This window comes from Nyctereutes procyonoides, unplaced genomic scaffold, assembly GCF_905146905.1.
Source record: "Nyctereutes procyonoides isolate TBG_1078 unplaced genomic scaffold, NYPRO_anot_genome, whole genome shotgun sequence".
NCBI classification, from domain to species: Eukaryota; Metazoa; Chordata; class Mammalia; order Carnivora; family Canidae; genus Nyctereutes; species Nyctereutes procyonoides.
In genome coordinates this window covers 326,094-339,732 of record NW_026575030.1, presented here as the reverse complement: position 1 = coordinate 339,732, position 13,639 = coordinate 326,094, and the positions used below count along the sequence as shown (strand labels likewise).

At 40.2% G+C, this 13,639-nt stretch overlaps 1 protein-coding gene and 1 pseudogene across 14 annotated transcripts in view; both read left to right on the top strand.

Moving 5' to 3' along the window:
- The window catches only part of R3HDM1 (R3H domain containing 1), a 200,686-nt gene extending 188,275 nt beyond the window's left edge, over nt 1–12,411 (top strand). For all 14 annotated transcript variants that reach the window (XM_055316114.1, XM_055316109.1, XM_055316104.1 and 11 more), the window contains 4 exons: nt 6,579–6,723; nt 9,680–9,762; nt 10,244–10,328; nt 11,061–12,411. In XM_055316114.1, coding sequence (XP_055172089.1) covers nt 6,579–6,723; nt 9,680–9,762; nt 10,244–10,328; nt 11,061–11,422 — 675 coding nt within the window. In that variant the 3' untranslated portion in view covers nt 11,423–12,411. The remainder of the gene's footprint in view (nt 1–6,578; nt 6,724–9,679; nt 9,763–10,243; nt 10,329–11,060) is intronic.
- Nucleotides 1,145–2,988, top strand: LOC129503770 (elongation factor 1-gamma-like; annotated as a pseudogene).
- Nucleotides 12,412–13,639: the final 1,228 nt, after the last annotated feature.

Genomic DNA, 13,639 nt, shown 5'->3' with positions numbered 1-13,639 from the left:
TCTAGACAAAGATCTTAAAACAGCTATCTTTGGGTTGCCCAAAGAACTATAGGAAGATATAGAGAAAGACAAGAAAACAATGTGTGAACAAAATGGAAATACCAATAAAGAGATAGAAAACCTAAAAAGAAGCCAGAAATATATTCTGGAGCCGAAAATATAATAACTGAAATGAAAAGTTCACAGGAGGAGTTCAGTGGCAGATGTAAACAGGCTGAAGAAAGAATCAGAGAACTTGAGGACAGGATAGTAAAAATGATCAAATCTGAAGAAAACACAAAAAAGAATGAATAAAAGTGAACAGAGCCTAAAGGGACCTGTGGAACACTAGCAAGTTGACCAACATACACATTGTGGTTGTTCCAAAAGGAGAAGAGAAAATATTTGCAGAACTAATGGTTGAAAACTTAACAAATTTAATAAAAGATATGAATAGAAACATCAAGCAGCTTGACAAACTCCAGATAAGAATTCTCAAAATATACACACCAAGACACAATATAATTAGTTTTCAAAAAATAAAGACAATATTAAAAACAGCAGGAAAGAAACAACTTGTCACATGTAAAAGATCTTCAAAAAGATTTTCAGCAGAAAAAAAAATGTTTTTATTTGTTCATGAGAGATACGGGGGGTGGGGGCAGAGACATAGGCAGAGGGAGAAGCAGGCTCCCCACAGGTGGCCTGATGCAGAACTTGATCCCAGGACCCTAGGATCACAACCTGAGCCTAAGGCAGATGCTCAACCACTGAGCCACCCAGGTGCCCCTATCGGCAGATTTCTCATCAGAAACTGGAGGTCAGGAGTGCCTGGGTGGCTCAGCCAGCTAAGCAGTTGCCTTCAGCTCTGGTATGATCCCAGGGTCCTGGGTTTGAACCCCACCTGAGGTACCCTTGCTTCTCCCTCTCTCTCTGCCACTCCCCTGCTTGTGCTTGCCCTCCCTCTGTCAAATAAATAAAGTTTTTTTAAAAGAAGAGAAAGAAAGAAACTGGCGGTCAGAGGCAGCAGTCCAGTGTATTCAAAGTGCTTAAGGAAAAAAAAAAATGTTAACCAAGAATCCTGTATCTGGCAAAACTACCCTCCAAAAATGAGGTAGAAATGAAAATCCCCAGATAAAAACTGAAACCTACCCTGCAAGAAATTCTCAAAGGAGTCCTGCAGAGTGAAATAAAAGGAACACTAGATAGTAAGACAAAGCTATATGAAGAAATAAAGTTCTCATTTAAGTTAAATACATGAGCAATTATAAAAGCTAGTAGTATTGTACCAAAGGTCCATAGCTCTACTTTTTACTTTCTATGTAATTTGAGAGACTAATGCACTTAAATATTTTTTAAAACATTGTCTGAAAGATAGTGTTATAACTTTAATTTGTAACTCCAAATTTTGTTTTCTACATAATTTAAGAGACTAATGCACTTAAAAGAATTAGTAGGTGGCAGCCCGGGTGGCTCAGCAGTTTAGCACCGCCTTCAGCCCAGGGCATGATCCTGGAGACCTGGGATCAAGTCCCATGTCAGGCTCCCTGCATGGAGCCTGCTTCTCCCTCTGCCTGTGTCTCTGCCCCTCTCTCTTTCTCTCTGTGTCTCTCATGAATAAATAAATAAAATCTTGCCCCTTTCTCTGTGGAATCACCATGGCAGCCGGGACCCTGTACACATATCCTGAAAACTGGAGGGCCTTCAGGGCTCTCATTGCTGCTCAGTAGAGCGGGGCTCAGGTCTACGTGCTCTCTGCACCACCCCACTTCCACTTTGGCCAAACCAACCGCACCCCTGAATTTCTCCGTAAATTTCCTGCCTGCAAGGTTCCAGCATTTGAGGGTGACGATGGATTCTGTGTGTTTGAGAGCAGTGCCATTGCCTGCTATGTGAACAATGAGGAGCTGTGGGGAAGTACTCTAGAGGCAGCAGCCCAGGTGGTGCAGTGGGTGCTTTGCTGATAGTGACATAGTGCCCGCAGCCAGTACCTGGCTGTTTCCTACCTTGGGCATCATGCACCGCAACAAGCAGACCACAGAGAATGCAAAGGAGGAAGAAAGGCAAATTCTGGGACCCCTGGATACTCATGTGAAAACGAGGACTTTCCTGGTGGGTGAACGTGTGACACTGGATGACATCACAGTTGTCTGCACCCTGTTGTGGCTGTATAAACAGGTCCTAGAGCCTTCTTTCCGCCAGGCCTTCCCCAGTACCAACCACGGGTTCCTCACCTGCATTAATCAGCCCCAGTTCCGTGCTGTCTTGGGGGAGGTGAAACTCTGAGAAGATGGCCCAGTGTGATGCTAAAAAGTTTGCAGAGAGCCAACCTAAAAAGGACACCCCGCGGAAAGAGAAGCATTCTCGCGGAAAGAGAAGCAGAAGCCCCAGGCTGAGCGGAAAGAGGAGACAAAGGCTGCTGCCCCTGCTCCTGAGGAGGAGATGGATGAATGTGAGCAGGCACTGGCTGCTGAGCCAAAGGCCAAAGACCCCTTTGCTCACCGGCCCAAGAGTACCTTTGCGTTGGACGAATTTAAGCGCAAGTACTCCAATGAGGACACTCTCACTGTGGCACCGCCGTATTTCTGGGAGCACTTTGATAAGGATGGCTGGTCCCTGTGGTATGCTGAGTACCGCTTCCCTGAGGAGCCCACCCAGACCTTTATGAGTTATAACCTCATCACTGGAATGTTCCAACGGTTGGACAAGCTAAGGAAGAATGCCTTGCCAGTGTCATCCTCTTTGGAACCAACAACAGCAGCTCCATTTTTGTAGTCTGGGTCTTCCGAGGCCAGGAGCTTGCCATTCCGCTGAGTCCAGATTGGCAGGTGGACTATGAGTCCTATACATGGTGGAAACTGGATCCTGCCAGTGAAGAGACCCAGACGCTGGTTTGAGAGTACTTTTCCTGGGAGGGGGACTTCCAGCATGTGGGCAAAACCTTCAATCAGGGCAAGATCTTCAAGTAAACGTCTCTTGTCATCGCCTAGCTGCCTGTACCTGCTCTTCAGGGAGATGGGGGTCATTAAAGGAAACTGAACATTGAAAATTAATTAATTAATTAATTAAAATAAAATAAATCAGTCTTAAAAAAAAAAAGAATTAGTAGGGCAGCCCAGGTGGCTCAGTGGTTTGGTGCTGCCTTTGCCCCAGGGCGTGATCCTGGGGACCCGGGATTGAGTCCCACATCGGGCTCCCTGCATGGAGCCTACTTCTCCCTCTGCTTGTGTCTCTGCCTCTGTGTGTGTGTGTGTGTGTGTGTGTGTGTGTGTGTGTGTGTCATGAATAAATAAAATCTTTGGGATCCCTGGGTGGCTCAGCGGTTTAGGGCCTGCCTTTGGCCCAAGGTGTGATCCTGGAGTCCCAGGATCGAGTCCCACATTGGGTTCCCTGCAGAAGCCTACTTCTCCCTCTGCCTGTGTCTCTGCCTCTCTCTCTTTTTCATGAATAAATAAATAAAATCTTTTAAAAAAATAAAATCTTTTAAAAAAAAAAGAAAAAGAATTAGTAGTTTATGTTTTGGGGCACACAATGTATAAAGGTCAGCAAACAAAAGTCGTGGGGACTGAGCTATAAATGAGCGGAGTTTTATTGAAGTTAGACTAGTATAAATTCAAGTTAGAGTGTTATTACTTTAGGATGTTAGGTGTAATACCTAAGGTAAGCCCCCCCCCCCAACCAAAAAGAAAAAACCTAGGGAATATATACAGAAGGAAATGAGAAAGGAATTTAAACATTTTACTACAAAAACTTGAGTAAAACCAAAAGACCGTAATGCAGGAAATGTGTGGGAAGAAGCTGGAAGGCATATAGAAAACAGCAAAATGACAAAGGTAAGTCTCTGTTTATCAGTCGTTATTTTAACTGTAAAGACAGAGATTGGCAGAATGGATAAAACCACCTGATCTAACTATGCTGTCTATAAGAGACTTACTTTAAGTCCAACGACACAAATGAATTGAAAATAAAAGAATGCAAAAAGATATTCAATGAAAATAGTAACCAGAAGAGAATAGGGGTTGTTATTGCTAACAGTAAACAAAGTTAAGACTCTAGATCCAAAAAATTTTCAAGATACAGAAATTCAATACAGCAAGAAGGTATAATTGTTATAAACCTGATTATATGAACCTAATAATTGCTTACCTGATAAAAGACCATCACATAATACTTGGAAACTTTAGTGCCCCGTTCTCAATAATGGATGCCACAATCAGGCAAGAGTTAAGTGAAGAAATGGAGAATTAAACACAACAACTACATCCGTTACGTGTAAAGAACGCTCTACCTGACAATAGCATGCATAGTCTTCCTGAGTACATGGGACATATCCCTGGATAGACCATCTATCTATATGTTAGGCTACAAGTTCATTCTTTTTTTTTTAAAAAGATTTTATTCATTTATTCATGAGAGAGACAGAGAGAGGCAGAGACACAGGCAGAGGAAGAAGCAGGCTCCATGCAGGGAGCCCAACTCAGGACTTGATCCCGGGACTCCAGGATCACGCCCTGAGCCGAAGGCAGGTGCTAAACCACTGAGCCACCCAGGGATCCCTACTGTTAAGTTTATTCTTTTTTTTCTTTTTTTTTTAATTTTTTTTTAATTTTTATTTATTTATGATAGTCACACACTGAGAGAGAGAGAGAGGCAGAGACATAGGCAGAGGGAGAAGCAGGTTCCATGCACCGGGAGCCCGACATGGGATTCGATCCCGGGTCTCCAGGATCGCGCCCTGGGCCAAAGGCAAGCGCCAAACCGCTGCGCCACCCAGGGATCCCTTTTATTTCTTTTTCTTGTCTAATGGCTCTAGGTAGAACTTCGAGGACAATGCTGGCATCTTTTAAAATCAAGATGCATGTCAGCCAGCATTGTCCTCGAAGTTCTACCTAGAGCCATTAGACAAGAAAAATAACAAGCATCCAAATTGCAAAGGAAGAAGTAAAATTTTCTTTTTACAGATGATATGATCTCCTCCTAAGACCCTTAGAAAAAAATAATAACCTCACAACAAAGGAACCTGGCAAACACCACCTTACCCAAATGATGGGAAGTATACCTCACCAGGACTGTGTTGACATGTGGACCTCAGGTTCCTCTCACAGTGCAGTGAGAAGACACCATATCCCTTCTGTAGCACTGCTTACCCAAATGTATATTAAGAATTTGGGAATGAGGAAGCAGCAGCAAATTCAAACTGAGGGACATTCTGCAAAATAACTGATAATCAAAATGACCTTCAGAAACTGATCTTCAAAAAGGCCAAAGTCATGAGAGAGAAAAAAGACTAAGACTCTGTTCCAGATTTAAAAGAAAAAGGGACACCTGGGTGGCTCAGTCAGTTAAGCATCCAACTCTTGATTTCAGCTCAGGTCTTGATCTCAGGGCTATGAATTGAGTGCCAGCCCTGCACTACTTCAAAAAAGAAAGGAAAAGAAAAGATGAAAGACACATGACAACTAAATGCACCTTTTGATTCTGGACTAGAAAGGGAGGTTTTTTTTGTTTGGGTTTTTGGTTTTTTGTTGTTTTTTGTTTTTTTTGGTTTTTGGGTTTTTTGGGGGTTGTTTTTTGGTTTTTTAAAGGCTTTTTTTGTTGTTTTGCTATAAGGTATGTTAGAACAATTGGTGAAATTTGAATAAATCACAGATTACATAATATTGCTGTATTGTTAAGTGCCTGATTTTGATCCTTTTTTTTTTCTAGGACTTTTCTTAGAAACATCTTTATTTCAAATGTTCCTAAACACTCCACTGCATATATCACATTTTTTTTTATATATCACATTTATATAGATTTTGACAATTTGACTCTTACTTATATAAAATGTCCTTGTTTTTAGGAAAAAGACACTAAGTTATTTAGGGATGACATATTGTAAGCAACTCATTCTCAAATAGTTTGGAAAAAAATCAGTATATACAATATATATAGAAAGAGGTAAAGATTTGAAAATATACAGGGAGAATTATATAAAAATATAAGAAAATAATATTTGAGAAATCTGAGAATTCTTTGTAATATATTTGGTAACTTCTTTAGGGATAAGTTGTTTAAAAATTAAATGTTAGGGGCAGGCTGGGTGGCTCAGCAGTTTAGCACCACCTTCGAAGCACAGAGCATGATCCTGGAGACCCAGGATGGAGTCCCACGTCAGGCTCCCTGCTTGGAGCCTGCTTCTCCCTCTGCCTTTGTCTCTGCCTCTCAGTCTCTCTCTGTGTCTCTCATGAATAAATAAATAAAATATCTCTTAAATAAATATATATTAAATAAACAGTTTAACATGACAAAAAGAATGCGATAAATGTGTATTTTTTTCTTATGGAGAATGTTACTATCCAGATACAAAAGTCAAGATTCAAAAATACGATGTATAGTCTACTTCTATTTTTGTGAGACATAGACGTATGAATGCATATATATAGAAACAATCTGTTCCAGTGTTTATCTTTGGGAGTTGAAAATTATAAATTTTTATGTTAGATTTTTTAAAAAAACAAGTACGTATTTGTAATCCAAAAAAATAAGAAATTTTGTTCAAAAGTTAATTTGCAAGAAAGTGACTAAAATGCTAACCAATTTTTTTGATATGATTACAGCACAGCCCTCAACTCAGTAGTCCCATTATTTCACCAGCTCAGTCGCCAGCACCAGCTCAGCTGACCACTCTGAAAACTGTCCGTCCCTCTGGACCACCCCTTTCCATCATACCTCAGTTTTCTAGACCTTTCGTACCGGGGCAAGGTAAGTGCGGGAAACTAGTCATAGCCTCAGAGGACTCTAGGGCATCCCTTCCCCTGGATGTTGGATGGAACTGTTGAATCACTGTATTGTACCTCTGAAACTCATGTCACACTGTATGTTAACTACACTGGAATTAAAATTTCTTTAAAAAATTGAAGATAAAAGACATCCCTTCCCAATCACTTTGTGATTTCCTTTGGTACTGCTTTCAGTTCTCCACAGGACTGCATTTTCATCTTCCCCTGGGCATATTTGTTTATTACCGTATACTCTCTTAACCTTAGTGTTTCATCACTAGTCAATGATTACTATCTTAGTAATTACTTCCATTCAATGATTACTTATGTGTTAGAGTTAAAATGACTTTAACTTACTAGCCTTAGACTCCGTTTCTCTATAGTAGTAATACATGATGCTATAAATCCATAAATTTGTTTTTTATTTCTAATGTCTTTATTACAGTAGTGTATATCAAGAGTTTATTCAGAAGTGTATTCAACTTATTATTGAGGCTTCACTGAGGGCCTCATTGTGCCTGTGACATACAGAAATGAATAAGGTGAAGTCCTCATCCTCACTGACCCTCTCAGTCTAGTTGGAGGAACAAATAGCAAATGGATGATTATAAAATAATATGGAAAATATTGATTTTCTTTTCTGGAATTTATCCTAAGGATAATGCACACAACAATTTATCCACAGAAGAGTTTGGTCTATAGCAGGAAAATGCAAAACAACCTAAATGTCCATTAGTAAGGATTAGATTTGGTTTATCTATATAAGGAATACTATGTAGTTATCCACAAATCATGTTTTAAAGAATTGTTAAAAGAAGAAATATTCACAGTACAGTGAATGATTTTAAAAAACAGGTTATGCAAAGAGGAGTGGGAGTTACAAACTTCCAGTTATTGAATGAATAAGTCACAGGGATAGGAAGTACAGCATAGGGAATATACTCAGTGGTATTATAATAGCATTGTACGGAGACGGTAGCTACACTTGTGATTGGTATAGCATAACATATAACTTGTCTAACCACTGTGTTGTACACCTGAGACTAATGTAGCATTGTGTGTCAAGTATACTCCCATTTAAAAAGGTTGGGGAGGCAGGCAGCACTTGGCTGGCTCAGTTTGTAGAGGATGTGACTCTTGATCTTGGGGTCATGAGTTTGAGCCACATGCTGGGCATAGAGATTACTTAATTTTAAAAATATATATTTTTAATTAAAGAAAAAGTTATAGGGATCCCTGGGTGGCACAGCAGTTTGGCGCCTGCCTTTGGCCCAGGGCGCGATCCTGGAGACCCGGGATTGAATCCCACGTCGGGCTCCCGGTGCATGGAGCCTGCTTCTCCCTCTGCCTGTGTCTCTGCCTCTCTCTCTCTCTCTCTCTCTCTCACTGTGTGCGTATCATAAATAAATAAAATTTTAAAAAAAATAAAATAAAAAGTTATATAGGCATTTCAAAAAAGAAGATACACAAATGTCTCGTAAATCTTTGAGAAGGTGCTCAACATCATTTATTATTCATTAGGGAAAGGAATATAAAAATCCAAATGACATATCACTTTGCCCCGCTAGCATGGACATAATCAAAAAGATTAACACCACTGCATGTAGGTGAAGTTACAGAACAGTTCAAATTCTTGCACATTGGTATAGAGGTGTAAAATTTTAAAGCCACTTTAGAAAAAGATTTTAGTTTCTTACAAAGCTGATTACTTACTTTGCAATGCAGCAAATCCACTTCTAGGTATTCACCCAAGAAAAATGAAAGCATGTCTATGCAGACTTGCACAACAACATATATATCCACCTTATTTTATTTTGATTACTGCTGTCTATAGTTCATCTCTGTATTTCAAAAGAATACTGCTCCATAGGCCTAAACTTAACTCTGACTTTCTTGCAATTATTTTTTATGCATCTTCATGCTTCTCTAATCTCGACGTTTAGCCATCATGGCATATCTGCCCTTCAAATAGTGCTTGGGAAGGAGCAAATCTGTCCTGCCAGGGAGCTGGCCTAGCACCTTGACACTGTTCATCTGAAAAGAGCTCCATGAGTAGGGGAAGGTCCGCACCTTGCTTTTCTGTTACGAAGCTTTCAAGAGAAGGGATATATGATCCCCTGAAGTGCTTTTCTAGCACCTTATGCATAATCCCTCTCCAAATACTGAATATGCTGAATTGGGGAGCTTATGCATAAAATAAAATGAGAATTTAAAAAAAATTTTTTAAGATTTATTTATTTCAGAAAGGTGTCCCTTTTTTTTAAGATTTTTTTTTTTAAGATTTATTTATTCATTCGTGAGAGACACAGAGAAAGAGGCAGAGACATAGGCAGAGGGAGAAGCAGGCTCCCTGCAGGGAACCCGATGCAGGACTCGATCCCAGGACCCTAGGATCTGTCTCTGCCTCTCTCTGTGTGTCTCTCATGAATAAATAAATAAACTTTTTTAAAAAAGTATTTTTCAAAAAAAGTAGTGACTTTAGAGAAGTAGAGAGCTTACTGTTTTTCCAGGATTTTTTTCTTTTCCTAAAATGTAAGGTATATTAATTTTTAATCATCATAGAAAATGTGGATTTTAGCATCTCAATTCGGTGGAATGTGTATTACAGTTATTTTGGAGGATTGCATATGGAATGTTAATGTAAATTAGGGAAGCTTCTCTCCATCCTATCCCCTGTCTACATAGTTCCCACCACTTTCCTTCCTCCATAGCCACTGTTATTTGTCCTTACACCTCTCAGAAGTTTACCCCAGCTCTTTAAAGGGAAAACGGAAACTTTTAATTCTTTTTAAAAATATGTCAGGACCTACACTTTTTTATTCTACCAAATGTGTTTCCCCTACGCATCTTAACTCTTTTGGACATTTTAGAAAATTTTGGGAAGTACTTTTATACCTGAGCAGAGAAAAATGTAAAGATGTTTTTTTATTGACTTTCAGGAGATGCCAGATATCCATTACTTGGCCAACCTCTGCAGTACAACCCTCCTGCTGTTCTGCACGGACACATTCCAACCCAACAGGTGTAAAAGCTCACAGTCTGACGACCTAGGATTTGTTGGCAGAACATCATACTTGTGTTGCAGAGAGTGTAGCGGGCCCTGGGTCGACCTGTTGGCACTACACAAGGGAGACCTGTGTACCTCAGCCAGCGAATTTATCACTGTTGTCTGGCTGCATTGAGCCTGGGTCTGGCCCCCCTACGAGCAGACAAGGGAGATGGTGGTGTGCTGTTTGCTTGAGCAGTCATGCTCTAGTGCTGTCCAAAAGTGAGGGGTGGGGGAAGGTGTGGCTGAGGCATTAGGGCATCCTTGCTTATCCAAGACAAGTGTCTGGTCATAGTGAGGGATAGGAATGCCATTGCACAGGGGCTGGGATTGGATTTTTTTCTGTTGAAGTACAAAACCCAGACTGAGTATCTTTAGGTGTTAAGTGTTTAAATATTACAGTCACACATTTTTCAACATTCTTAACCTTATTTTTCATCTGTTTGTGGGTCTTCAGGGTCAATCTGGCAATAGGCATGGAAATCGAGGAAGGAAACAAGCTAAAAAAGCTGCATCCACTGACCTTGGTGCAGGAGAAGCAGGTATGTCCCTGAGAGGCAATTGGATGTGGTTCTACAAACTGTTGACCAGTTCAGCAGTCTTTAAACAGAAATGGGTTCTCTGCTTCCTAAAGTCCTTCACAACATTACAGGAAGTTATGCCATCTATAATGTAGGGCTCCTAAAATGTGTTCTTTTAATTGTCTCATTTCAGATTTCAGAGTGCAGTAAGGTACTGGTGGATTTAGGAGGGATGCAGGGACCAAAGGGGAAAGTTCTATGTGAAAGGAACAGATAGAATGATATTCTTTGCCTCTGTATTTGTGGAGAAAGGAAGTAGTCCGTACACCCACATAGACATAGTCTGATGAACAAATAACTGCCTTTCTGTGGCAGAGCACTTTCAATTATGTACGCCATAGCCTTGGGTGGCTACAGCAAGTGCTGTTACGTTTATTTTACAATGAGAATGGGAAGTTTGGGAAACAGCCCAAGATCACACACCTAACTAAGGGGATCTACTATACAATGCTGTATTTTCTATGTACGTCTATCAGGGAAGACAGAGGTAGGTAGTTTAGTACCAATAGCTCTATACCCCCTGCCTTAGGGATCAGTAGGAATGATTTAAAAGATGGCCGTAATTATATTTTTGTGGGTTTGAATGGCCTCACAAAATCCCATTCATTTCTTACATCATATTTGGGCCTTTAGTATTTTCTGCCCACCATTTTGGTAGCAGGGATTAGTAATTCTATACCTTTTCCATTCTAGTTGTTGGGAAGGTCTTGGAAATTACTGAACTACCAGATGGAATAACTCGCATGGAAGCGGAGAAGCTTTTTGGGGAACTCTTTAAAATTGGCGCCAAGATCCGTTGGCTCCGGGACCCTCAATCCCAGCCCCAGCTGCGTCGTCACCCACTCTGCTGTGGCAGCGGGGACAACGCTGTCAACCCTGAACGCTCTAAGCCCAGTGACTTGGCCTCCACATATACCGTCTTAGCCACATTCCCCTCCATTTCAGCTGCACAGAATGCATTGAAGAAACAAATTAACTCGGTTAACAAGTTTAAGCTGAGAACAAGCAAGAAGCACTATGACTTTCACATTCTGGAAAGGGCAAGTTCTCAGTAACAGAGCCACCCCGGACCCTTGGCCTTTATGATTCCCCTGTCCTCACCCATCTTTAATTGGCTTGGTATTTGGAGCTTCTGTTAACATGATAGAGACTCCTAGGACGTGTGGTCATGGCGTTATAGCTTTTGAAGACAGGCCAGTGATCCAGCAAAAGGGGAGAATTACACATTTCACCCCAAATGACTTTAGGAATCCACATCGGAATGATACAGAGTTAGCAGCTTTTTCTGAGGAAATGCTGTTCAAATGCCTCCTAACTTTTATAGTTATTTTGTTTTATATTTCTGAATTCTTGTATCAGATCCAAAGCTCTATTGTACAGCAAATTATTCTTCAAAGTGATTACAACCAGTTGCAACCTGTATTTCTTTTTTGCAGCCAGCACAATGTGACCCAACATAGAATTTGGGGGGAAAAGAATGCAGGAGTGGAATAACCAAGTCAAAACCATGTACTGTCTTTTTGGGGGGCTGGAGGGTGCCTAAGGAGAGCCCACAAATAGATTACTACTCTTCCCCTGTATCTCTAAACACAAATAAGTTTCAGAAAATACAGAGCTCCCTTGTAGGGTCCTTTTCTTATTCATTCAGGTAGTATGAACATTAAGTGTAAAGTAAATTATGTTCTTAACACTTCTTAATCAAACCACTTAGATTCAAAGGGGAATAGGAATCATTTTAAGCAGGAAAATACTTCCACTTTTTTTTTTTTAAGTGTCCCTCTGATAACTAAATGCCACTAATTTGCATTCCCCTCCTTGTGGATTTTTTGTCACCTAAGGAAATGCATTTGATGAGTGCTGGAAACTTCTTAAGTGGTTTAAAATTTGTTTTCATTGTTTGCAGCGGATCACTGGACATCAAAGATTCATTGCACTTATGAACAAGGAACCTTTTTTTCAATTTCTGTGTAATTTGCAAGGCTGTACAATGTGTGCTGATGCAAGCCTTTTTCAGTTCAAGAGAATAAATGTTTACAAATATAGACCCATTTTGTCTTTTGTAAACTAAAAAACACCTTTTTAATCAGTATTGAAGACTTAACCTGTCTTAAATATTTCAATTTTAGATTTGCAAAAGATGGTACACAGTAAACACACTCATTTTATGAAAGTCCTACAAAGCATCGCTTTCTCAGTGGGAGTTGATTCCTGTGGGTATGATTCATGTCATTTTGTTCTATCATAAAGTTAATACCAATCAACTAAAGACAGTTTTGAGTATAAATATACTTAAAGTCAGACAACTTTTTAAAAAGAGAACATTATGTTTAGCTGGATAAAGAATCTGTGGTTTTAGCAGATACATTGAGCAACCAATTGTCCAGGTTAGCTCAAATGCTTTATAGAAAGCTTTCTCTGTTTGCTAGCTGAGCACAAAGTGCTTAGGAAACCCAAAAGGTGGGAGTGTCTGCCATCTGCAACTTGCCTGGAGCCTGGTTTGCTTCCAGCCCAGAAAACAACAGGTTTTTTGCAACTCAAGAGCAACAGGTGTTACCAGACTCTGGGGCAGATGTTCACTCACTCTAAAGCTTCTGCAAAGTCCAACTTGATCTCAGGGAATCCCAGGCCTCCCCAAAAGCTGGTACATCCTGATATTGAATATTGTACTCCTGGGAGAAGTTGGAGCTGCCTTTGAATCATGTCAAGTTAAGGAGCCTTGCACAGAGGAAGAAGTAAGAATGAGCACCGTGAAAGTGCCTCATTTCCACGGCCCATTGAGTTTTTATTATTTTTGACTGGAGAGAGTCAAAGGAGAAGATGCACAGTTAGGGCCATCACTGCAGCAAGAATCATTACTCAGTCATACATGGGGGATGGAGACCAAAAAAACTAAAACCTTTTGGGTTATTTCAATTCTCTGAATATGTAACTTCTGCAGTAAGATTCCTGGTAAATGTAAGTGAGGTTTGTTTTTTTTTTTTTTTGATTGAGATATAATTGACATACAATGTTATATTAGTTTCAGGTATACAACATGATGATATTTATATGTATTGCAAAATGATCACAATGTCTAGCTAATATCCATCACCTCATATAGTTATCAATTTTATTGTGTGATGAGAACTTCTTTTGAGAGAGAGAACCTGCATCCATGGGGGTCCAGCAGAAGGAGAGAGCGAATCTTAAGCAGACTCCATGCCCAGAGCAGAACCCATCACAGGGCTCAATCTCGCAACCCTGAGATCATGACTTGAACCAAAATCAAGAGC